This window comes from Anser anser (genome assembly GCF_964211835.1).
Source record: "Anser anser genome assembly, chromosome: Z".
Classification (NCBI taxonomy): Eukaryota; Metazoa; Chordata; class Aves; order Anseriformes; family Anatidae; genus Anser; species Anser anser.
The window spans coordinates 56,374,660-56,399,441 of record NC_139723.1 but is presented as its reverse complement, the minus strand read 5'-3'; the positions used below and the strand labels follow the sequence as shown (position 1 = coordinate 56,399,441).

At 39.9% G+C, this 24,782-nt stretch overlaps 1 protein-coding gene across 29 annotated transcripts in view; it reads right to left on the bottom strand.

The window, feature by feature from the left end:
- PTPRD (protein tyrosine phosphatase receptor type D) overlaps positions 1-24,782 on the bottom strand; it is a 1,402,037-nt gene that overhangs the window by 150,310 nt on the left and 1,226,945 nt on the right. For 23 of the 29 annotated variants that reach the window (XR_014576765.1, XR_014576766.1, XR_014576767.1 and 20 more), the window contains 6 exons: positions 22,821-23,090; positions 21,581-22,162; positions 7,605-7,738; positions 6,156-6,300; positions 2,499-2,804; positions 1,286-1,479 (listed from right to left, as the gene is read on the bottom strand). Coding sequence is in view for 10 of the 29 variants with exons in the window: in XM_083817752.1 (XP_083673878.1) it covers positions 1,286-1,479; positions 2,499-2,804; positions 6,156-6,300; positions 7,605-7,738; positions 21,581-22,162; positions 22,821-23,090 (1,631 nt within the window). In the remaining 19 variants the exon portion in view is untranslated. The remainder of the gene's footprint in view (positions 1-1,285; positions 1,480-2,498; positions 2,805-6,155; positions 6,301-7,604; positions 7,739-21,580; positions 22,163-22,820; positions 23,091-24,782) is intronic. The other 6 variants (XR_014576775.1, XR_014576778.1, XM_083817756.1 and 3 more) reach the window with 2 other exon arrangements.

Genomic DNA, 24,782 nt, shown 5'->3' with positions numbered 1-24,782 from the left:
CCCACATAGCTGAAACTGAAAATATGAGCAACCAAAAATGAAGCATAGAGAATAATCTTTTTCCATTTCCTCTTCCTTTTCCTTCCTACCCACTTACCCTTTTCCATCTTTCTTTTCACTGAATTTAAGCTGTAAGAACACTATGTTTTGGAAAAATAGATAAGTACATATATATTGGTAGACAGGGAGGCAAAAGAGTAACAAGGACCACCAGGAATTGATACAATACTTTGAGAACTGGCTTGCCAGCCAAATGGAGTGCATAAGGGATCTGTTCTCAAAAACTTATCTACAGAGCTGAAGTTTAGAACTAAGCCTAGACAAAAAATAAGGAAGAAAAAAACCAACCAACCAAAACAAAACAAAATTTATTCACATGAAATGCTTAAGAGTGTAGGATTTCTCTATTTAACTTTATGCGAAGTTGATCATTTCCCTTCATCCCAGTCACAAATTGAGAGCTAGCTGTGAGAGGTGTGCACATGAAAATAATTTCAGCATAGGCTCATTCCTCCAGCACTAGGAGCTTTGGGAATCTTCACTTTTATGGAGTGCTGGTGTAATCAGTAAAGTACTATATTTAGAAGTTTTTAAAACTTGATGTGATCAGGCTTGTGCTTTCATCATGTCTCATAATTTATATGACAGATGGGCAATTTTGCATTATAGATAACCCCAAACCTATTTAAACTAATTTCCAAATTTTATTGCACAGTTAATGATATGAATAATGACAAGTATAAATACTTCAGTGATTTTTAAAGTCACAAAAATACATTCATTTCATGTGAACTGCATGATGAGGTAGATATGCAACAATGATAGAACCACCGTTATAATGGAGTAGCATAGGCTTCTCATTTGGCTCTGTACTCTCTATTTAAAAAACGAAATATCAGGCAGTTGGATCAGACTGCACATTTTGATGCACTGGATGTGACCTGGCTTAGATACTTATGATGCTTTACAACTTCAGAGAACAGATGTACGATGCAGTCTCCAGGTTTATGGGAGCCAGCAGAATGACACTGCTTAAGATTTCTGTGCGCACCTCTACAGAAAAGGGTGCCTAGATTTCCTCCAAGAACCTTTAAATGCAAGTATTCTGAAAAGTTGTTAAACAGAGATTTAAAAAAAAAAAAAAAAAAAAGCTGGTAGGATTAAAAAATGGAAAACAAAACAAAATAAAACAAACAAAGAAAAAACCCATACAGTTTTAGATAGCTTTTTAGTAAATGAAGGGTTCTCACTGTGATTAGAAAATAACATAAAATGCTCTAGTTACCTGTGCATCAGCCAACATGATGTCTTTCAGCATAGGCTGACCCTTTGGTTCCCCATTTTCCATTCTTACATAGTGGACCTGGTATCCTCTGATCTGTCCATGTTGTTTATTGGGTACAGGTGAGCGCCATGACACTTTAACAGCAGTAGAGTTGACAGCCTCTACCTCGACTTTGCGAGGAGGACCACTAGGAACTGGAACAACATCATTGGATAAAACAGAATTACAGGCACCTGTCCCACCCATGTCTTTTGCCTTTTTTTTTTTTTTTTTTTTTTAAAGGGCAGACTCACTACATTTTCTCTGAAGAATACAAACAGTTCAACAAACGAAAACGCCCAACCAATCTGCTCTACCTTTCAGTGAAAAGATCAAAAACCATGACTGATGCAAAAAATGGAAGAAAAAATAGTATTAGAGAAATAGAAAAACATGTAAAAATGTACAAAAGCCAAGGAAGATGCTTTGAGAGTCAAAGCATTACAGTACAAAGAGGTATTGCAATAATTGAAATAATAATAACAATAATAATAAAAAACACAAAAGATTTCCAAAAAAAGTTTCCTTATTTTTGTATGATAAGTTCTTTCTTTCTTTCTTTCTTTGTTTCTTTTCAGTAGTATAAAAAGGAGGTTGATAATAAGGTTGTCTTCTGTCACTTACAAGCATGGAAGAAAATAAAATGTGTGGAGCATCAGATTTCCAAGAAAAAAAAAAAAAGAAAAAAAAAAAAAGAAAACAACCCAAAACAACAACATCAAAATAAATAAAAAAGTACAACACAGAACAAGAAAGCAGTTTAAAAATTATCTGAAGAAAAATTCATGTGTTTAAAAATAACGACTGTAAAATCAAAGAAAAGGCTGCAGGTTTTCTCTCTGTAAGTTATTTTTATGTTTAAGAAGGAGAAAGAAGGATATGTATGGGCTTAAAGGGGCAGCAGATGCAGTTCATTGACAAAACAAACAACAACAAAAAAAAGTATTTTCTATTAAAAAAAATATATATATATACCAGATATACAAAAAATGTTGAAATGTTGAAAGCACAAGTCTTTGAATTAAAAAAAAAAAAAAAAAAAAACTGAACTCAAATAGTGATAGTATCTGCGATTTCAGAAAAAAGCAGAAAAAAAATCTGTTAGCCTACATAAAAGACAGCAGATCGACAGAGAGTCATAGAGGTGCAAACTGATGTAGTGGAGGCAACATACCATCTTCATCTGTCCGAATCAATACTGCTAAGCTCTCTGGGCCAGGTCCAACATCAGTGTGGGCAGTCACAGAGATCCGGTACTCAGTCCATTTTTCCAGCTGTTCCAAAAGGTATTGGGTACTGTCCGAGGAAATTCCCAAAATTTCATGGGGTTTGACATCTTCTCCATCAATCCCAATGTACTTGATGGAGTATTCTGTGATATTGCCGTTCTGTTTTTCCACCGGTGGAGGTTTCCAACTTACCAAAATACTAGTGGAGCTGGGACTTGTGCAACTAATGTCTTGAGGAGGAGCTGATGGCTCTAATTTCAGTAGTGGGTTAAAGGAGGATTTGAGTGAAAGGATAGGAGTGGTTGAAAAAAATGAACAAAAGAAAAAAATAAAAATAAATAAAAGACAACAAAATGAAAATAAAAACCAAACAAGAAAAGAAGTAGAAACTTAAAAAGCAAAACATCAGGTAATTATATGCACCTTGGCTTATTAACATGAGGAAACTGAAAATGAATAGACCAACAAAACGGCGAAAAAAAACATGTAGGGGAAATACATGAAAACGAAACCTCAAAATAATATTACCTACCTGTAATTAAAATTCTTCTTGAAATAAAAGAAAAACGTGACACTTCTATGGCTACTGATCTATCTTTACAATCATTGCAATTAGTGCAAGTTATAATATGTTAAACGATGCATGACATATTTATTTAGAAATTTGGACATATCCTCTTCAAGCAGGTTTACTTTGAGAATATTTCTCCTTTTACAGAAACCCCCAAACTTGCAGTAATTGCTAGAAATTGCTCTAAACAGCCTCCCCACTCTCGTAACCAAATTCTTCTTCTTTTTTTTTTTTTTGCTGAGTCTGCCTCGCACAAGTCAACCAAAAATAATGTTTAAATGGAAAGCATTTACTCAAATATTTATTGTAGCCAACATACCAGAAGCATGCAGTCAATAGAAAGTCTTAGTCAAAGATTTACCTACCAGAAAAAAGTGACAGGGTTGTTGACTCTGACTTTAACTTGTACTTACCCTAGATCAGCTGTCAAGTTTTATTTTTTTTAACTCCTCTTGGACACACCTTCGCTAGCAAAGAATTAAATCCTACCAGTAGTGTAGATTATTCTATAGGAAAAACAAATATCTACCCCCAAACACTGTGTCAAGAAAGCATGTATTCATTTTACAAATTATATTCACAATCTGAGCTCATCAGAAAGGTGAAAGATCCTCACTTCACATCTTTTCACCAGCATTCATCTGGAGCAGAAGTGCTCACCTTTACTGATTCATAGTTTATGGAGTCTGTTAGCATAGTTACCTTTTCCAGGCTCCACAGCATTTAAACATGTATGTCATTCCATTGCTTTCAGTGAGGCAATTCCAATACTGAAAGTTAGGTACTCATTCATGTACTTAAATGTACCTTAGTGAAGTCTGTACTTAGTAACTGAGCACCAAAAATGAGCACTCTGTGCACTCAAAGCACCAGAAAAGGAGTCATTGTTTAAATTCACTGGCAGTTGTGGACTTCTTCCCCATTTCTGCCATTTCTCTTGCAAGGAAAACATAACTTTTCAGTGCAAGGTCTTTATAGGTCTTTTATTTTTTTATCTGTTTGTCTGCTATTTTCTTCCCATTCTAAAGGGAAAAAAGAAACAGATGGATTTTTTGTACTTATGCTAGGCACATCAAACAAATTTAAAGCAACAGAGGAGGCCTAGGACCCTGCTGTGACCTATTGCGTTTACACATGTATGTTTTGGTTCCCCACAGGTCTTCCACAGGGATCAATGGCTTTTTACTCAGTATGGTACTCTGCTCTTCTGAAGAGAAAACAGGAGGGAATGTACCAGCATTTCAACTAACTAGAGGAAGCAGATGGGGGGCTACAAAAGAGAAGTGAGCCTTATTTTTTTTTAAAAAAAAAGCTAATTCAGTTATCAAATACTCAAAACTTGGTCCACTTTTATCATTGATTTGTGGAGGAAGTAAAATGTAACCATAATGTCCCTCAGGGATCCTGTACATAAAGAAATAAATCCCTGTAACATCTTTCTCTGAAACCAAGATAAAAGAGAACAGGGTATTCTGGTGAATATTGCTAATGAACTCACAGAAGCTTATTAATTTTTAATCCATGATAATATAATAAAAATATTGCTTTTATGTAACTCAGTATAATCTGTAGACTACCTGTGTAATGAGTTTTATTGAAGTATGTACTTTTTCGTAAAATACACAATGTTTAAAACTGCTGCAAACTTTTAAGAAATAACTGAGATCTGCTTATATACTACTGAAATCAAATTTCCATAATATCTGTATGCGTAAGGCTTTTTTCAGATATAATACTATACTTTTGTATTTTAGAAGGGAAAAATGGCAATGTGCTTATAGGCAGAACACACAACCTTGGTTTCTAAATATTTATTCTTTATGCACAATTTAGGGAATTTTCACCCAATATGTTATAAGAGCATGAGCATTCTAAGTAGCTGAAATGGCTCCAGGAGCCAATAAATACCCTTTTCTACATCAAGTTATTGATTCTGTATTATTGAGGTCAAAACTGGCATTGTTACTAGTCTTGTGTTACACGGTAGTCTTCTATGTTTATTCAAATACCTTAGAAAAGTTGCGGAAGCACACCTAGCTTTGGTTAAACTTAAGCTCTATAGTACTACTTCTCCCGTTACATTAATTATTATTAATTATATAACTCTATCAAATAATGATGATATAATCATAATTATTACAGACCGCAAATTAAAAAGAAAATCATGCCAACTGAGAATCTGAGGGTTTTTTTTGTTTTTGTTTTAAATAATACTACTTTAAGAAATGGTAATTTAATGAAAAACAAACTAAAATAGAATTGCAATAAGTTTTCAAATTATACAGTATAAACTGTTAGGAAAGCATAACTTATCCAGTAAATGCAGTCATTCTGGATATCATCCTTGCATACCTGGCTGTTTTAGTTAAGTATTAATTTAAATATTGTAAAATAAATCCAAACTTTTGCATCATATTTGCACAGAAATGTGATGAGCTTATTGACATTGTTTCTATAAGAATCCAGTCAGAAAAAATATTTCCACTGGTGTCAATAATGACTGAACATTTTAAAAAGCCCAGATAAAAAATCTCTAACTCAGAGTAGTTACTATAGAAGAAGAGTTATAAGGAAATTTTTGATACAGTCAGAAACATTCAAATTGGCCCACTCTGCAACATTTTTTACTATGAAGAAATGCCACTGGAGCAACCTAGTATTACAGAAAATCTTCAGAGTAAGAAGGTGGTATTTTATGGGTGGAGGACTGTTCCCCATCTATACTTGCACAATAAAATATATTACCCTACTAGCCCTATTATAACAACAACAACAAATTATGACGGCATAGTATTGTCTCCTTAGACACTGGCTTTCTGTAAGTCTTTACAGAGTCTTTTTTTGGAAGCTATGGAAAAGACACACATATTAGTTGATCACAGTATTTTAAACATTTTTTTTTCTGTACTAAGATTCATAAATGTTATGTCTTGTACCATTCTGTTTTCTTGTCTTGCTGTTAGTGTCGGCTATTTAAATGAATCTCTTTGACAAATATAACAGATTAAAGTTAGCAAGGAAAGACACCTACTTGACTGCATGGTTCTTGCTGAGATTTCTGCTGTTGAAGCACCCAAACCTTGTGGAGAACGTGCTGCTAGACGAAACAAGTACAAGCTGTTTGGCTTCAAGCCTTGCAGGCGATAAGATGTGGTAGGCTCAGTGGAAACCCGTTGCTACAGGTAAGTAATGAGAGTCAGATGTCATGATTAATATTCGGTAAGAGACTCTGAATTGCATATCAACATATGCAATATGTTGTCCACAGAAGAAATGCTTTTATACTCTGATGATAACCTATCTCACAAAATTGTAACATATAAATTCAAGAAAGAAAAAAAAAAATCAAAACTGAAACAGAACAAACCCAAAATGAACACATTACTTTTAACAAATACACATTAAAGAACGATATCTTTTTTTTAAAACAGACAGCTTAAAGGGTAAAACTCAGAACCAGAAATATTTTTTGACTATTTAAAGAAGTAATAGGTGTGTATAAATCATAAAAGGATCTTCAGACAATAACACATGAACAAAGCCGTGTCTGTAGTTACCCCACAGGACAGTGAAGTCCAGGTATCTGTTATGAGAGTAATCTTAGATTTTAGGGAAAACTGTAATTAAGCTGGTGTTCAAAACCTTAAGAAACAAATTATTCCAACTGTAAGGTATTAAACAGGGGCTTGCATCTGGAGCTGAAATACAGATCTGCCCCCCAATCCACGAAACATGCTTGTACATTCACTGTGTATGTGCGGAGCTGTCATAAATATAAGCTCAGCTGAAGCATCGGCAACGAGATGATGATGCAGCACAAATCAATGAAGTTGACACTCTCCTCTGAGACTGACAGGTTCTTTTTTATTTTTTTTTTTTTTTTGTCTGGGACATCTGGCAATACCACATGGTTTTGATATTAGATGTAAGAATGGTGTATTCTACACTAACAGCACAGAGGCACTCAAACTCAAAATTCTTTATGAAACAGTAGTATAGAAAAAGCCCATAGTAGCTTTTTATTTTTAGAGAGAAAAAAAAAGAATCGTCTCAAAAATTACTGAAAGATAATAAGCTTCATTAAATGTCTTCCATGGTGTCAAATAGATATTCTCAAAGGTTGAAAATAGGCTGCAAAGTGCAAGTGTAAGTCCAAGAAAGTATCAATAACTGTATAACATTCAACAAAACACCTCTGCTTCCAAGCCTTTGTTGAGGAACAGGTTTGGAGAGACGTGATCAGTATCATCAGAAACTGGATGAAACATCCATGTGAACACCTTTGAACAACAGCAAATTTCCTTTGCTAGTAACCATCAAGGGTATTTTCGGTTTACACATTTGAAGTCAAATAGGCTCACTGCTGGGAATAACAAACTGTTTAATATCAAGGCTTTCATACTGAAGAAAGTGACCAATGGTAGCATTTACGACTAACTCATTAACAAGTACTTAAAAGACGTATAATATTTTCTCTTACCTCTTCCCCATGCTCCCCATCTTTGTAAACTAGTTCATAGCTGGAAATAGTATCAGAGCGTGGAGGCGTCCAGGAAAGTAATATGCTCGTTTCAGACTCAGGTTCTGCCTTGAAGTTCAACGGCTGACCAGGCACTAAAGAAAAAAGATTTCAGTAGTGTTTCCAATTGTTTATCTGGCTATTTAAACACCTATCATCCAAACCCTTTAAACTATTATCTGAATATTTCACACAATATTGCTTTTATTGAATTTACTGATTTTAAACAAATTGATTAACTGTGTTATGAAATAAATTAATCTGAACTCAGAAAAAGAACAAAGTTTTAATTTGCGCATTACAGATTATCAAGGATTTCAAGCAAATGCTTCACAGTGCAAACAACACACGAAGAGCTGAAATGTAGTTGAAAGAAGTTTGGTGTTGAACACCAGCAAGTTTAACCAATGTGTGAAATGGCAAGTGTGTGTGTGTGTGTGTGTGTATGTGTGTGTAGGTATATAAAAGCATTATGTGGGAAATGCTAGTATTACACAAGATAAGATAGAATATTCAATAACACAGTATTAAAATCATGACGTGTTTCCAATTCTGAAAAAGGGTTGCTTAGCTCACAACTAAGATGCTAAACACATCTTGCTCTTTAAGAATACCGAATGATTTAACTACCCAAAGTTACAACCTACTGAAGAGATCTTCAGTAACGTTCTCATTAAGTGACATATTTGCACACTTTTAATGACTGGAATTTTTATCAATACATCTGGATTTCTAGTGACAACACTTACTAATTGCAAGAACTAAAAATGTAACTTTGATTTTGGTAGTCAAGAACATTCTGTTTTCAAGCCTCGTCTAATGGTTGCAGAAATTACCTAGGTTAAATGTTGTTCTCATTTACTTCTCCAAATCTACACTAAATATTAAAGTTATTATTATAACTGGAAAACTTATTATGACTGGGAAAAGACGGTAAAATATATCCTGTCATTAGAATGTATACAATCATTATGGCATACAAGTTTTGAAATGTTAGTTTCAGTTAATAATGATGTTGATAATGCATGAAACAGTCTTCCACACCACTTCTATCTTTTCAAGAATAAAATGTGTCATGCCCTTATTGTTGAAGAAAAAAAAAAGTATGAGATGCGATTCTTAGCACATATTGAGAACAGCTGTGACAACTACATTGTGATAATAATTGCCTTACAAATCACTTTCAGGGTAGAATTTTATTATAATATTACAAGTACATTTCTTCTGTATAGTAAGAGACTTAAAAATACCACGAAGTAACTGGTAAAAATAATTTGTGACTGTAATTCCTATCTTCCACAGACTTCTGCAGAATGTCACTATGTGGATAAAAATACCCTTGTGTAGAAGGTAGAAGTCTGATATCTAACCTTTAAACAGACAGATAACCTGTCAACATAAAGTGCATATTCAGTCTGTGTGGAGCTTGCAATTCCCTACAATTCACACTTTCTTTTGAGAAATAGGAAAAAATAGAAGAAATGTGTAGAAAAATGTTGCCTATTTCTATGGGAATGAGTGAGAGTCTCTTCACAATCTCTTCACAGAAAGAAAGATGTGTAAGAGTAATTAGTAATTTTTCTAAAAGATCCCTTGTATAAGAAGAGAACACATCTGTGTACTACAAAGTAAAAAAAATTGTTTTGTTTTTAGGAAAAAAATCATAAAATCATAGAATATCTTGACCTGGAAAGGACCCACAAGGATCATTAAGTCCAGTTCCTGGTTCCATAAAGGAACAACCAAAAATCAAACATCATATTTCTGAGAATCCTGTCCAAATGCTTCTTGAACTCTGCTAGGCTTGGTGACGTAACCATTTCCCTAGGGAGCCTGTTGCAGTGCACAACCACCCTCATTGTGAAGAAGTTTTAGCTAATATCCAATACGAACCTCCCTCTGATGCAGCTTCATGCCATACCCTCATGTCCTATTGCTGGTCATCAGAGAGAAGAGATCAGTGCCTCCCCCTGCGCTATCCTTCATGAGGAAGCTGTAGACTACAGCAAGGTCTCCTCTCAGTCTCCTCCCCTCTAGGCTGAAAACCAAGTGACTTCAACTGCTCCTCATGAGTCTTGACCTATAGACCTTTCAGCATCTTTGTTGCCTTCCTTTGGACATTCTCTAATAGTCTGATGTCCTTTGTACATTGTGGTGACCAAAAATGTACACAGTACTTGAGGTGAGGCTGCACCAGAGTAGAGCAGGACAATCATATATTCATCAAATGGCTTCAGTGGGAAGGGACCTTAAAGATCACCTAGCTCCAAGCCTTCTGTTATTGGGAAGGGATGCCTTTCACTGAATCAGGTTGCACAAAGCCTCATCCAACTTGTCGAAACACCTCTAGGGATTGGGAGTCCACAACATATCTGATCAACCTGTTCCAGTGCCTCACCATCCTCTGAGTAAATAATGTGGGTCCCTTGCTGAACAAGGGGGGGTGTCCTGGTAACGGGAGACACAGAGAAGGTGGAGATACTGAATGCTTTCTTTGCTTCAGTCTTTGCTTCAAGGACTCCCCTCCGGGACTCCTCGACCCTGGCGGGAGGAAAAAGGGTCTGGGAAATGGAGGGCTCCCCCCTGGTTGACGAGAGAGTGGTTCGGGAGCATCTGAGTGGGCTCAACGCACACAAATCCATGGGTCCTGATGGGATGCATACACGTGTGCTAAGGGAGTTTGCAGAGGTGATAGCCGAACCACTCTCTATTATCTTTGAAAGGTCCTGGAGAACAGGAGAGGTGCCTGAAGACTGGAGGATAGCCAGTGTCATTCTGGTCTTCAAGAAGGGCAAGAAGGAGGATCCAGGAAAATACAGGCAAGTCAGTCTTACCTCTGTCCCTGGAAAGGTGTTGGAACAGCTTGTTCTGGATGCCATCTCCAAGTAATTGGAAGAGAAGAATGTTATGAGGAGTAGTCAGCATGGATTCACCAAGCGGAAGTCATGCTCCACCAACCTCGTTGCCTTCTATGATGGCATCACCAGCTGGGTAGATGGGGGGAGAGCAGTGGATGTCATCTATCTTGACTTTAGCAAGGCTTTCGATACTGTCTCCCATGACATCCTGATAGCAAAGCTGAGAAAGTGTGGGATAGAGGAGTGGACAGTAAGGTGGGTTGAGAACTGGCTGACTGGCTGAGCTCAGAGGGTGGTGATCGGCAGCGCAGAGTGCAGCTGGAGACCTGTGACTAGCGGTGTTCCCCAGGGGTCGGTGCTGGGTCCGGTCTTGTCCAACATCTTCATCGATGACCTTTATGAGGGAATAGTGTCTGCCCTCAGCAAGTACGCCGATGACACAAAGCTGGGAGGAGTGGCTGATGCGCCAGAAGGCTGTGTTGCCATTCAGCGAGACCTGGACTGGCTGGAGAGATGGGCAGGAAGAAACCAAATGAGGTTTAACAAGAGCAAGTGTAGAGTCCTGCACCTGGGAAGGAACAATCGCATGTATCAGTACAGGCTGGGGGACGACCTGCTGGAGAGGAGCTCTGTGGAGAAGGACCTGGGGGTCCTGGTGGATGACAGGTTGACCATGAGCCAGCAGTGTGCCCTCGTGGCCAAGAAGGCCAATGGGATCCTGGCGTTCATAAAAAGGAGCGTGGCCAGCAGGTCAAGAGAGGTGATCCTCCCCCTCTACTCTGCCCTGGTCAGGCCTCACCTGGAGTACTGTGTCCAGTTCTGGGCTCTCTGGTACAAAAAAGACAGGGATCTCCTGGAAAGAGTTCAGCGGAAGGCCACAAAGATGATACGGGGCCTGGAGCATCTTTCCTATGAAGAAAGGATGAGAGACCTGGGTCTGTTCAGCCTGGAGAAAAGAAGACTGAGAGGGGATCTCATCAATGTGTATAAATACCTGAGGTGTGGGAGACATAGGGATTTGGCCCACCTCTTTTCAGTGGTTTGTGCGGATAGGACAAGGGGTAATGGCCACAAGATAGAGCACAGGAAGTTCCGCACCAACATGAGAAAGAACTTCTTCACAGTGAGGGTGACGGAGTACTGGAACAGGCTGCCCAGGGATGTTGTGGAGTCTCCTTCTCTGGGGATATTCAAGGCCCATCTGGACGCCTACCCGGGCAGCCTCCACTAGGGAACCTGCTTTGGCAGGGGAGTTGGACCCGATGATCTTTCGAGGTCCCTTCCAACCCCTTCAATTCTGTGATTCTGTGAATTTCCTCATGACTTCTAATCTAAATATCCCCTCTTTCAGTTTAAAGCCATTCCCCCTTCTCCTGTCACTATCTGCTAATATATAAAGTCACTCTCCAATTTTTTTATAACCTCACTCTAAGTATGTATACATTTTCTTCTCCAGGCTGAACATCCCCATCTCGTTCAGCCTTTCTTTGTAGAAGTGCTCCATCGCTTTGATTACCTTCATGGCCTTCCTCTGGACTCGCTCTAACAGGTCCACATCTTTCTTATTTTGGGGACCCCAGACCTGGATGTAGTACTCCAAGTGGGGCCTCACAAGGAGAGGGGACAACCATTCCCTCAATCTGCTGGCTACTCCTCTGTTGTTGCAGTCCAGGACACAGTTGGCCTTCTGGGCTGCAAGCACACACTGCTTGCTCACATTGAGCCTTTCATCCACTAGAACCCCCAAGTCCTTCTCCGCAGGGCTATTCTCAATGAGTTCTTCTCCCAGTCTGTATTCCTGTCTGGGATTGCCCTGGTCCAGCTGCAGCACTTTGGACTTGGACTTGATGAACCTCATTAGGTTCCCGTGGGCCCACTTCTCAAGCTTGTCCAGGTCCCTTTGGATGATATGCCTTCTTTCTGTTGCATCAGCTGCACCACTCAGCTTGGTTTAATCTGAAAATTTGCTGAGGGTGCACTCAATCCCACTGTCTACATTATTGATAAAGATATTAAACAGCACCAGTCCCAAAACAGATCCCCAAGGGACACCAGCTTCCATCACCAGCCTCCACCTGGATATAGAGCTGTTGAACACAACTTTCTTGATGTGGCCATCCAGTTAAATCCTTGTACACTGAGTAGTCCACTCTTCAAATCCATCTCTCTCCAATTTAGAGATCAGGATATTGTGTGGGACCATGTTGAAAGCCTTACAGAAGTCCAGGTAGATGGCATTGTTCAGTCTTCCATTGTCAGCTGATGCAGTCACTCCATCCCAAAGGCCACCAGGTCAGGCGTGATTTGCCCTTGATGAAACAGTGCTGACTGTCTCAGATCACCTCCTTGTCTTGCATGTACCTTAATATTGCTTCCAGGAGGATTTGTTCCATGATCTTGCCAGGCATAGAGGTGAGGCTCACCAGTCTGCAGTTCTCTGTGTCTTTCTTTCTACACTTTTTAAAAATGGGAGAGATGTTTTCCTCTTTCCAGTCACCAGAGACTTCCCTGGAGAGCCAGGACTTTTCAAGTATGATGGAGAGTGACTTGGTAGCTGTGTCCAACAGTTCCCTCAGGACCCTGGGATTCATGTCATTGACTTGTACATGTTCAGTTCCATCAGGTGGTCAGACCTACTCTTTGCTTACCGTGGGAGGGATTTTGTTCCCCCAACCACTGTCTAGAGGTTCAGGGACTTGAGAGAGGTGGGAAGCCTGACGGCGACTATCACATCCTTCAGCTGGCTTGCAATGCTGTTTTTGATGTACTCCAGAATACAGTTGTCCCTTTTGGTTGCCAGAGCACATTGTTGACTCAAATTCAATTTGTCATCTACCAGAACTCCCAGATCCCTTTCTGCTGGGCTGTTCTGCAGCCCCTCATCCCCTAATTTGTACATTCATGGTGGCCCTGTCCTAGGTTCAGAATCCAGCAATTTCTCTCGTTAAACTTCACACAGCTGATAATTGCCCAGCCCTCTAATTTGTCAAGATCTCTCTGCAAGGCTCCTCTACCTTTGAGGGAGTCAATGTCTCCTCCCTGTTTAGTGTCACCTGGAAACTTACTTAGCACACCTTTAGGTCCTTCATTCAAGTAATTTATGAAAACATTAAAGAGAAATGGCCCTGAAATGGAGCCCATCCTGTGCATGATATCTGCTTCAGTGACCTCTAGGAAGGGATGGAGGACACATGTGCCAAGTCTGCAGATGGCATCAAGCTGGAGCGGGATAGTCAATATAGCCAAGGGCCATGCTTCTCTTAAGAGGGAGCTGAAAAATGGGGAGGAAGTGGCTGATGGGACATGACATTCAGCAAGAAAGAGGCTCGGCCGTGACCTGGGACGGCAGAGCCCTGCAGGGAGAGAAGCTGGGGCTGGTGTGGCTCTGGGGTAACTAATGGCTCTGGAACCTGCAGGGGGCAAGCTGAGCAGTTCCCAGTGATGCACCTTGGCAGCAATGAGGGCAAGAAAGTTGGTGTGAGCAGGACACAGCCTTGAGAGCCAGGGGAGGGCAGGGGTCATCCCCACTGCTTAGAGCTCGTCAGTGTATGGTCATCTGCATACTGCATCTGGTTTTGGGCCTCCAACAGAAAAAGGATGTTGCTAAAAATGGACAAATTTAATGAACAGCCAGCAAGAAGAGGCTGTGGGACTGCAGCCAGTTCAGTCAGGTGAAGGTGTGGCTTTGGTAGCACACAGCGGCAGCCCCAGCACCAGCAGGAAAGGAGAAAGGGGACACAGGCAGTCTTTGCATAGTAGTGTGCGCCAGGAGGGCAAGAGGCAGCAGCACAAACTGAGACACTAGATGCTCAGGCTGGAGATAAGGAGAAAGAAGCCTTTTCACTACCAGGACAGCCCGGCCATGGAGTCGGCGCCCAGACAGGCTGGGCAGTCTCTGGCCTGGGGAGTTTCACTGAGTGAAGCCCTGAACAGCCTGGCCTGAGCCCCACTTGAGCCTGCGGGGGGGTGTTGTTGTTGGTGGTGGTGGTGGTGCTGCTGGGGACAACACTGGACACCTCCCCTTCTACTAGCCCCAGCAGTACCCTGTGGATACTACAGTCTATGTATCATTATCTGTGCATACATGAACTGTAGAGCATAATCAGGCAGTAATTGTAAATGGCCGGTAAAGTGACCCATATAACTTTTTTTTTTACCATCCATTATGATAATAAATATGGCAGCAGTTGGAAAATAAACGGTATTTCCTGTCTCTCTGTAGTAATACATTTTAAGATACTCATTTTCCAAATCTTTTCAAAAGCAGGTCTGCTACTTGCTATAATTCTATAAGACAAAAGAATGGTTAATTGGACTTTACCAAATACTGTTTATTGAAAAAATATCTTATGCAAAACCTAGTTATCCTTGATATTTTACAGCCACAGTTAGGCAAATCTGAAGCTGAAAACATCAAGAGAAAAAAGAAGTGACAGGGAATCTGCCTGGCTCCAAACAGATTGAGAAGGTGAGAAAGAAGGAAAACAAAAACACATTTACAGAAACTTAACAAACTATATCACTGATAAATTCTGTAGGGAATCTAACACTTAATTCAAAGAAAAAGTAGCAGATAAGAAAGTGGAATAATAACTTTTAAACCATTAAATATTTATGCCTGGAACGCACAACATCTGTTCAAAAAAAAAATCTTCGGTGGCATGCGGGAACTAAGCCAAGCTGGAGGAGCTTACAGAACATACTGGTCTTCTTCAGAGAAAAAAAAAATATGTAGAGAAACTGGAAAAGCTTTATAAGTGGTCTTCATACTCTTGCCAAAGTGTTTTTAATTAAATAGATCAAATTTAACTTTCCATATTAGTGATATACATGGTCAAGCCACAGAATGGAATATTCTTGCATGAGTATTCTCTCAGTACTTTCTTTTTCTGCTTTGAGGTCAGTGTACTCTACAAATGTATACTAAAAACCATAACTTCCCTGTGCAGCAAGCATGCCTTTTATTTCTCAGTTCTACAAAGTGTGTTGTCACTAGGAGACTAGTATTGTGGAGTTTCATGTGTTCATGAAAAATGTTGAAATGTCTGACGAAGTAGCAAGCTTACTACAACAGAGAACTGCATTTCTTTGCTAGTGACTGCCTTCCTCTGAATTTCTAATCATTCTTCTTAAGCTAATGCTTTGTTTATGTAGCCTGCAAGTCAGATACTTGACCTTCTCACTACTGTCCTTTTCTCTATGCTTTCTCAAAAGCTTGATCTTTTATAACTGTAATAATCCCTAGTCTTCAATCCACAGCCAATCCTTGTTTTAAGGTTAACAATATGTTTTACTCTGCAATTTTCACATTTAAATAAGCATACATTTTGAGGTATACATCCAGGTATATCTGGAATATTTTTCAGTCTCTCTTTCTCCACTAATACACTACCTAACAGAGCTTGGTCAAGAAGCATTCAGACAATGCTCTCGTTGGTTTAATTTTTAGGTAGTCCTGTATGGAGCCGGGAGTTGGACTCTATGATTCTTGTGGGTCCTTTCTAACTTGGGATATTCTATGATTCTACTAACTTATTTAAAATTCAAGAGTTTTTATGCTACACAGAAACTAACGTATATTGCTCAGAGAGTATATATACTGCTGAGCAGTTTTAGGAAAGAAAGAGATATGAGAAGTTTCATAAGAAATGTGTCCAGAGAAGCTAAATGGAGACAAACCAACACAGTTTTTATTTTCAGATGAAATAAAGATAAAAGACAAGAAATATTTTTATGCTAAAGCTTATACAGTTAATTCTGTGTTCTAAAACTCGGTGTTTGTAATTAAATATGCCTAAATAATACAGTTGTCCTGACTCCACCCTCAGTAGAATCAAATCCTTTCACCCATAATGATGTATAAGTACATTCTTAGGTGTAGATTTTGGAACTGAGTTTCTCTTAATGTGAAAGGCTCAGCTCTACAGCTCTCTTCTGATGACTTAATTCCTTAAAATGGTGTCTTGATAGGGAAGAAAACACTGCTGGAAACAATTGGGCAAAAGGACAGGGCTTTTCCTCAAATGTTAGGCAGAATACTTAAACCTGAAATTGAATATAAAACTTTTTTTTTTATGTTTGTTTTTCTGATAAATTTTTTTCTCTTCCCCTCAAATTACACATTCCTAGTTAATATTTTACTTAGAAATTCAATTTGCAATTTCAATAGAGTTTCTGCTGACCAGCAAAGTGAGAAGACATTCACAGAGCCCTTTGAACGAACCACAATGCTGTACTAACAAACAAAAGATTCTCATAAACAGGCTTTTTAAAAATTCTTCAATTTTTACAGTCATCCTTCAAAGATCCAAATACTTATAGTGAAGGAACATTTTGAAGGAAATCAAGCTGTCAGAGGCTGTAAACCACAACTATTGATCTTTTTTTTTTTTTTTGTATATACACGGTAATATTCCCCAAAGTAATCATAAAGGTTAAGCTGCATATTTATCATTACAGGAGATTATTTGTTTCACAGAAAAAAAAAAAATATCCTTTTACATATGTTTTTTACATTTTTTTTTTCATGGCACATGTGTAACTTATTTGGCACATGTATATTTATTTGGATGTCTATCAGCCTGAGAGACTTAAACCAAAACAATCTTATTCAGGTTTAGATTATGACAAATCTGGTAGAAAAGGGCATCATATTCTGCAGTGCTAACTGAAGAGAAACTAGCAGCTAGAAAGATGGGTGAATCACGTTTTTTAAAGAAACATAGCATTGGAGTACTTTACTAGACTTTCTTGTATGTTTATCTCTTATGGATTCAAATATTCACATTCTTTCAAGGACAAGTATCAGTGCTTAAAAATGCTGCATGTGTGCCACATTTTTGTTTTTCTTTCAATTTTCAACATTGTCTTACATAAACAATGTCAAGTCAACTCCATTACAAAGTTTAAAACATGTATTGAGACTCCCTCCTGCACCGTTAACACTGTCGTAATTTCTTCAGATTACAACAGTAATCAGAAACAGATGGGCACGTTTAATGGCAAGTTCTTTAAAGGTTTTAATAAACAAAGCTTTTCTGAAATGACATCAGCAAGTAATGTAACTTGGCCGGTCCAGCTGAGTCTCACTGTTCATTATTTCAATTGCTTCACCCTTCACTGGAGAAACCACTGACAAACCCTTCCTATTCTAAGGAAGTTTATGATTACAGGTGAAAACACAGACAAGGAGATCACTAAAAGTGTTTTGCATATGAATTCTAGAAGAAGTCTAATGCCAATATAAATACTAGTTCCTGAATAAAAAAAAAAATATATAAAAAAAAAAAACAAAAGCAAATACAAAAGCCAAAATTAAAATATGGTCTACATTTGCATGTGTGCACAGGCAAGCTATGCAGCACATGCAGCAGGCAAGCTATGACTTGGTTGCCACCACGGAAACGTGGTGGGACCACTCCCATGACTGGAGTGCTGCAATGACTGACTATAGGCTCTTCAGAAGGGACAGGCAGCACAGAAGGAGCGGTGGTGTGGCTCTTTATATCAGAGAGTGTTTTGATGCTGTGGAACTCGATACTGGGAATGATAAGGTTGAGTCCCTATGAGTTAGGATCAGAGGGAAGGCCAACAAGGCAAGCATCCTGGTGGGGGTCTGTTATAGACTGCCAAACCAGGATGAGGAGACAGATGAGGAGTTCTAAACGCAGCTGGCAGAAGTTGCAAAATCGTCAGCACTTGTTCTCGTGGGGGACTTCAACTTCCTAGACATATCCTGGAAATACAATACAGCTCAGAGGAAGCAGTCTAGGAGGTTTCTGGAGAGCATAGGAGATAGTTTCCTGACACAGCTGGTTAGTGAGCCTACCAGGGGAAGTGCCCTACTAGACCTTCTGTTCACAAAAAGTGACGGACTGGTGGGAGATGTGGTGGTCGGGAGCTGTCTTGGGCAGAGTGACCACGGAATGGTAGAGTTCACTATTCTTGGCGAAGTCAGGAAGGGGACCAGTAAAACTGCTGTCTTGGACTTCCGGAGGGCTGACTTTGAGCTGTTCAGGACACTGGTTGGCAGAGTCCCTTGGGAGGCAGTTCTGAAGGGCAGAAGAGTCCAGGAAGGCTGGGCACTCCTTAAGAAGGAAATCTTAATGGCTCAGGAGCGGTCTGTTCCCACGTGCGCAAAGACAAGCTGGGGCAGAAGAAGACCGGCCTGGCTGAACAGAGAGTTGTGGCTTGAGCTTAGGAGAAAAAAGAGGGTTTATAACCATTGGAAAAGAGGGCGGGCCACTCAGGAGGACTATAAGGATGTTGCGAGGCTGTGCAGGGACAAAATTAGAAAGGCCAAAGCTCATCTGGAGCTCAGTCTGGCTACTGCTGTTAAAGATAACAGAAAATGCTTCTATGAATACATAACCACCAAAAGGAGGACTAAGGAGAACCTCCATCCTTTACTGGATGCAGGGGGAACCTTAATGACAAGAGATGAGGAAAAGGCTGAGGTGCTTAATGCCTTCTTTGCCTCAGCCTTTAGCAGCAAGACCAGTTGTTCTCTGGATACCCAGTACCCTGAGCTGGTGGAAGGGGATGGGGATCAGAACGTGGTCCTCATAATCCACGAGGAAATGGTTGATGACCTGCTACAGCACTTAGATGTACACAAGTCGGTGGGGCCGGATGGGGTCCACCCGAGGGTACTGAGAGAACTGGCGGAAGAGCTGGCCAAGCCACCTTCCATCATTTATCAGTAGTCCTGGCTATCAGGGGAGGTCCCAGTTGACTGGCGGCTACCAAACGTGACGCTCATCTACAGGAAAGGCTGGAGGGTAGACCCGGGGAACTATAGTCCTGTTAGTTTGACCTCAGTGCCAGGGAAGCTCATGGAGCAGATTATCTTGAGGGTCATCACACAGCACTTGCAGGGCAACCAGGCGATCAGGCCCAGTCAGCATGGGTTTATGAAGGGCAGGTCCTGCATGATGAACCTGATCTCCTTCTATGACCAAGTGACGCGCTTGGTGGAGGAGGGAAAGGCTGTGGATGTGGTCTACCTTGACTTCATTACGGCTTTTGACTCCATTTCCCACAGCATTCTCCCCAAGAAACTGGCTGCTCATGGCTTGGGCTGGCGTACGCCTCGTTGGGTTAAAAACTGTCTGGATAGCAGGGCCCAAAGAGTTGTGGTGAATGGAGTTAAATCCAGTTGAAGGCTGGTCACTGGTGGAGTCCCCCAGGGCTCAGTACTGGGGCCAGTTCTCTTTAATATCTTTATTGATGATCTGGATGAGGGGATCGAGTGCACCCTCAGTAAGTTTGCAGACGACACCAAGTTAGGTGCTTGTGTCAATCTGCTCGAGGGAAGGAAGGCTCTGCAGGAGGATCTGGATAGGCTAGAATGATGGGCTGAGGCCAACTGTATGAAGTTCAACAAGGCCAAGTGCCGGGTTCTGCACCTGGGGCATAACAACCCCAAGCAGAGCTACAGGCTGGGAGATGAGCGGTTAGAAAGCTGCCTGGCAGAGAAGGACCTGGGAGTATTGGTTGATAGTCAGCTAAATATGAGGCAGCAGTATGCTCAGGTGGCCAAGAAGGCCAACAGCACCCTGGCTTGTATAAGAAACAGGGTGGCCAGCAGGTCTAGGGAAGTGATTGTCCCCCTGTACTCGGCTCTGGTGACGCCGCACCTCGAGTACTGTGTTCAGTTTTGGGCCCCTCACTACAAGAAGGACATTGAGGTGCTCAAGTGAGTCCGGAGAAGGTCAACGAAGCTGGTGAGGGGTCTGGAGAACAAGTCTTACGAGGAGAGGCTGATGGAGCTGGGATTGTTCAGCCTGGAGAAGAGGAGGCTCAGGGGTGACCTTATCGCACTCTATAGGTGCATTAAAGGAGGCTGTAGCGAGGTGGGGATTGGTCTGTTCTCCACGTGCCTGGTGACAGGAGGGGGAATGGGCTAAAGTTGTGCCAGGGGAGGTTTAGGTTGTATATTAGGAAGAACTTCTTTACTGAAAGGGTTGTTAGGCATTGGAATGGACTGCCCAGGGAAGTGGTCGAGTCACCATTCCCGGAGGTCTTTAAAAGACGTTTAGATGTAGAGCTTAGTGATATGGTTTAGTGGAGGACTTGTTAGTGTTAGGTCAGAGGTTGGACTAGGTGATCTTGGAGGTCTCTTCCAACCCAGATGATTCTGTGATTCTGTGATTCTCTGACATTTTAATGCACCAGTAGGCCTAGAAAAGTTATTTCAGTAACTTCTCAGCTGAGAGTCTGTAGAGTAACGCTTAGACCTTTGTGTAACACAATGCTTACAATGGTCCACAGAAACAGTTCAATGTCTGTTTTTCATTAAGTATGCACTGGTGTCTACTTTGAATTAACAGAAGTAAAAACTGTATCCAATGGAACTTTCTTCAGTTATGCTTAGAGGTACATTTTTTAACAGTTTGAGGGAAGATACAATTCTTCAAGAAGAAACATTCTAGTACTAAAAAAATTCAAGTAGAGTTATATAATATTTCTAGGCAATCAATGACCTACAGTAATGCTTCATACAGCTTTCTCTAAACAACTAGAAAAAGTGAGCTTTTATTTCTTATTGCTACAATAAAACACTTTCTGCAGTGTAGCTCCACCAGAACTTCTGGCTTCTGATTTCAAAAAAAATAATCTGCAATCTTTTTCACTATGTTTGCTTGTCCTTTGCTAATATAACTAATTCATGGATCTAAAACTTCTGTGCAGAACCAAAACAGCCTAACTGCAAACATAAAGCAAGAAATTAGTGACCTTGTGGATTACTCTTTGTAGGAACAGGTTGGATTTGTCTTGATAAATCCAAAGTGTAGAGAACTACTTGCCTGTTACTTCACCAAGGCTGATGTTTTGTTAATGCTTTCAAGTATGAGGGGATAATTTCTTTTCTTCACTGGTAACTTGTACTGTGTGGAATTTAAAATAAAAACTACTGTAGAAACAGCTATCTGTAATAGTTGCCTGGATAAACTGTGGCAATCCTTGATACCTATTTCCCCTCCCCCCCCCCAACATTTTCAAGATCAAGTCTTCCCTCTGCAAAATTTCTTCTTTTCATTTTTTTTCCCCCACAAATTCTGTTTACTGCTGGCTTACCTCCTGTTTGAGTGATGACTTGAATGTCACTAGAAAGTGGTCCATCCCCAACAGAAGTAAAAGCAAGAACCTTCACAGAGTATGTTTTCTGGGGCACCAGATTCCCAATAGTGGTAATATGGCTGTCAGCCACATTGTGTTTCATCCAGCTGTTGACATGTTGAGTAGGATCCATGGTGTAATAAACTCTGTAACCCTGTATTTGTCCATTAGGTTCCTCAGGTTCTTCCCACTGTACCAAAATGGTGGTAGAGCTCAACATACGGGCCTGTACATTGCGTGGTGCACTTGAAGGTGCTTGCTCCGAAGTCCTTGTTGACACAGGTTCACTGGGTGGCCCTCGCCCAATGTTATTTACAGCAACTACCCGAAATTCATATTCTGAATATGGGCTTAGGCCAGCCACACTATAGCGTGTTGTGGCAACCCCATCAATTTCCTTATATGGCTCCTCAGAGTTTTTGGGTTTATGTTGGATTATGTAGTAAGAAACTGGTTCAGGGTTTCCAGAATCCCAAGTCAATGTTATGCTTGTTGCTGTGCTTTCTGTCACCACAGGTGTTCCAGGAGGTCTGGGTAAGGCTAAGGATAAATACCAAAAAATGCAGTTATCCCTGTGTAACAGCAGACCTTAATAATTACATTACGAGATTTAAAAAACCAACCAACCAACCAACCAGCCAACCAACCAACCAAACAAACAAAAAATCAGGAAATTTGGAATGGAGAGAACATGTGATTTGTCCAGCGCGAGCTTTTGGCAATTATGATTATCTCCAGAAACTTATCAGAAACATTTCAAGTTCTGTAGTAAAAGGTTTATCGATATAAAGCAACAATACTGACATTTAAGGTAAGTTCCTTAAGCAGATGACCATTAAAGATTATTTTTCAGTAATTTTTGGAACCTCTGGCATCCACTACTCAATTAACATGATACTTGGACACCCAGCAACTCCAAAAATCAAATAACTGGTTCTTAAGAGTTACTGCTATTGACAAATATATGCAAGATTATAAAGTTCCTTATTTACTTTAAAGGCAGGCTGAGAGCTAGACATAGGAAAATAATGGAATCTGTATTTTGTCTTATGCCAGTGATTGGCTGGAATGGTTACTTTCTTGATTTAAGAGTGTAAGATAATTTAGTCTCTTTCGGTGCAATTTATTTGTTCAGAATATGGGCAATGAATGAAAGGAAAGACTGAACTATGTACAAATGTATATGCTTGGGATATACCTTTGACAGTTATCTGCGCTATTGCTTCTATAACACCAAGGGTAGACATAGCAACACAAGTATAATTTGCAGACTGTCTGACATCATTAAGCTCAAGGACGTTCCTTCCTATTGGCATATCATCCTCAGGTGTCAAATCTTCTGCTCCTAGCATCCATTTCACATATGGCATTGGTGACCCCACCGCAACACACGTGATATTTACACTCCCGCCAGGCATAATCTCGTGATTGGTGGGGGGGATAGAGAACCTCGGTGGGACTCGTCGAACTGGAACAAAACACAAAAAAGGTAATAACATATACAAAAAAAAGAAACTGAGTCTTGCATACAGACTACATGCAGTGTACAGACACGATTTAACATTTTAACATGTTATTCTGATCTGCCAGAAAATATGTATAAAAGAAATACAAGACTAAACAAGAATATTGTCTGCACACAATGTCAATTATTCTATATTTACTTGAGGATATTATTAGGTACATTCATACAAAAGCTGATTCAGACCTATTAGGGCCCCCACATTTAACTAACTACATATTAACAATACACAAACACCATGCAAAAGATACACACGCACACGCACACACACGCGCACACATATATATGCATATATTTTATGAGTATACATATATATATGCACAGAAGAAAACTGGAGAGTAAACAGCATGCTTGAATTGATTACTAAAGCCAAATCTAATGCTGTGTACTTCCAGCTGATGTGAATAAATGTGCTAGACCACATTGTCACATCACAGTCCTGGAACACATTGCCTACAGTACACTGAAAGTGCAATTTTATTGCTTTCAGATTCAAAGTGGATGCAGCCTCAGGACCTCACACTAACACTTAAACAAACATAGAAATAATATATATAATTACACACAGATACAAATATATATATATACACATATATATATACATGTACATACACACACTCACATATATATATACATATATATATATAGTCACAGAAAAGAAACTAAGCAAAGCCAGTACAAAGTACTGGATTTGTTCATGCAGGCAAGCAAATGACAGAATCAATTAAGAATCATGCTTAGGAAAATATCTGAGTAAAATTGCAGAAAGAGAAAGAACTCAAAAAGGAAATATTTTGAGTGAGGAAAGAAAACTCGAAAGAGATGGGGATAGGAGAGGCTGACAGATACAGCAGCTTAAGAAGAAGATAGAGGTTGAGGGAGAAGGAAATTAGATTAAGTTTAGGTGGTTAAAAAGCAACTGTTAGGAAGGGCCACTGGGAAAATAGCAGAACATTTAACATTCAGGATTCCACTATGTTCACAGTTAAGGGAAAGCAAAATAAACTATAAGGATCAATAGTATCAGACATCTCTGTATTGATAGCAAGGGGCAGTGACCTTAAACATGTAGCAAGACATGGCTCTAGCAGAGTAGTTAGTATTTAAGCAAACAACACCGAGAAAATTACCAGGCAATAACAGATCAGTGTTCCTGCTTCAAATATTCTCAGTGGTGTGCGCATGTGTGTGGGAGGTGGAAGAGAGAGAGGTAGCTGAGAGAGGTAGGTTTGTATTTAGGCCTTTCATTGGACAAAGTACTTTAAACTGTGTTTATTTGGTTTTAATAAATGCTAATCATTAAGTTTTCTTTTTTTAATTAAAAAAAAAAAAAGTAAAAGAAGAGACTATGAGTGAGTAAAAAAATAACGAACACAGTATTAGTCTGAAACCTTTCCACTGGGTTTAATTACATTTCTGTGATCTTCTATGGATCCAGAAGGGGCTTACTGCAATGGCCTCATGAGTGAATGACAGGCAGAAGGGGAACAAGCAAAGAGCAAAACATCCATAAGCGGCCAATTCACAGAGGCCACACAAAGCAAGCGGCAGGCAACGAGGAAATTCTTGTATTGAACAGAATCCTTGTAGACAAAAGGAGAGTTTAGTCTTCATGCTCAGGCTGTTTAGAAAAGCAAC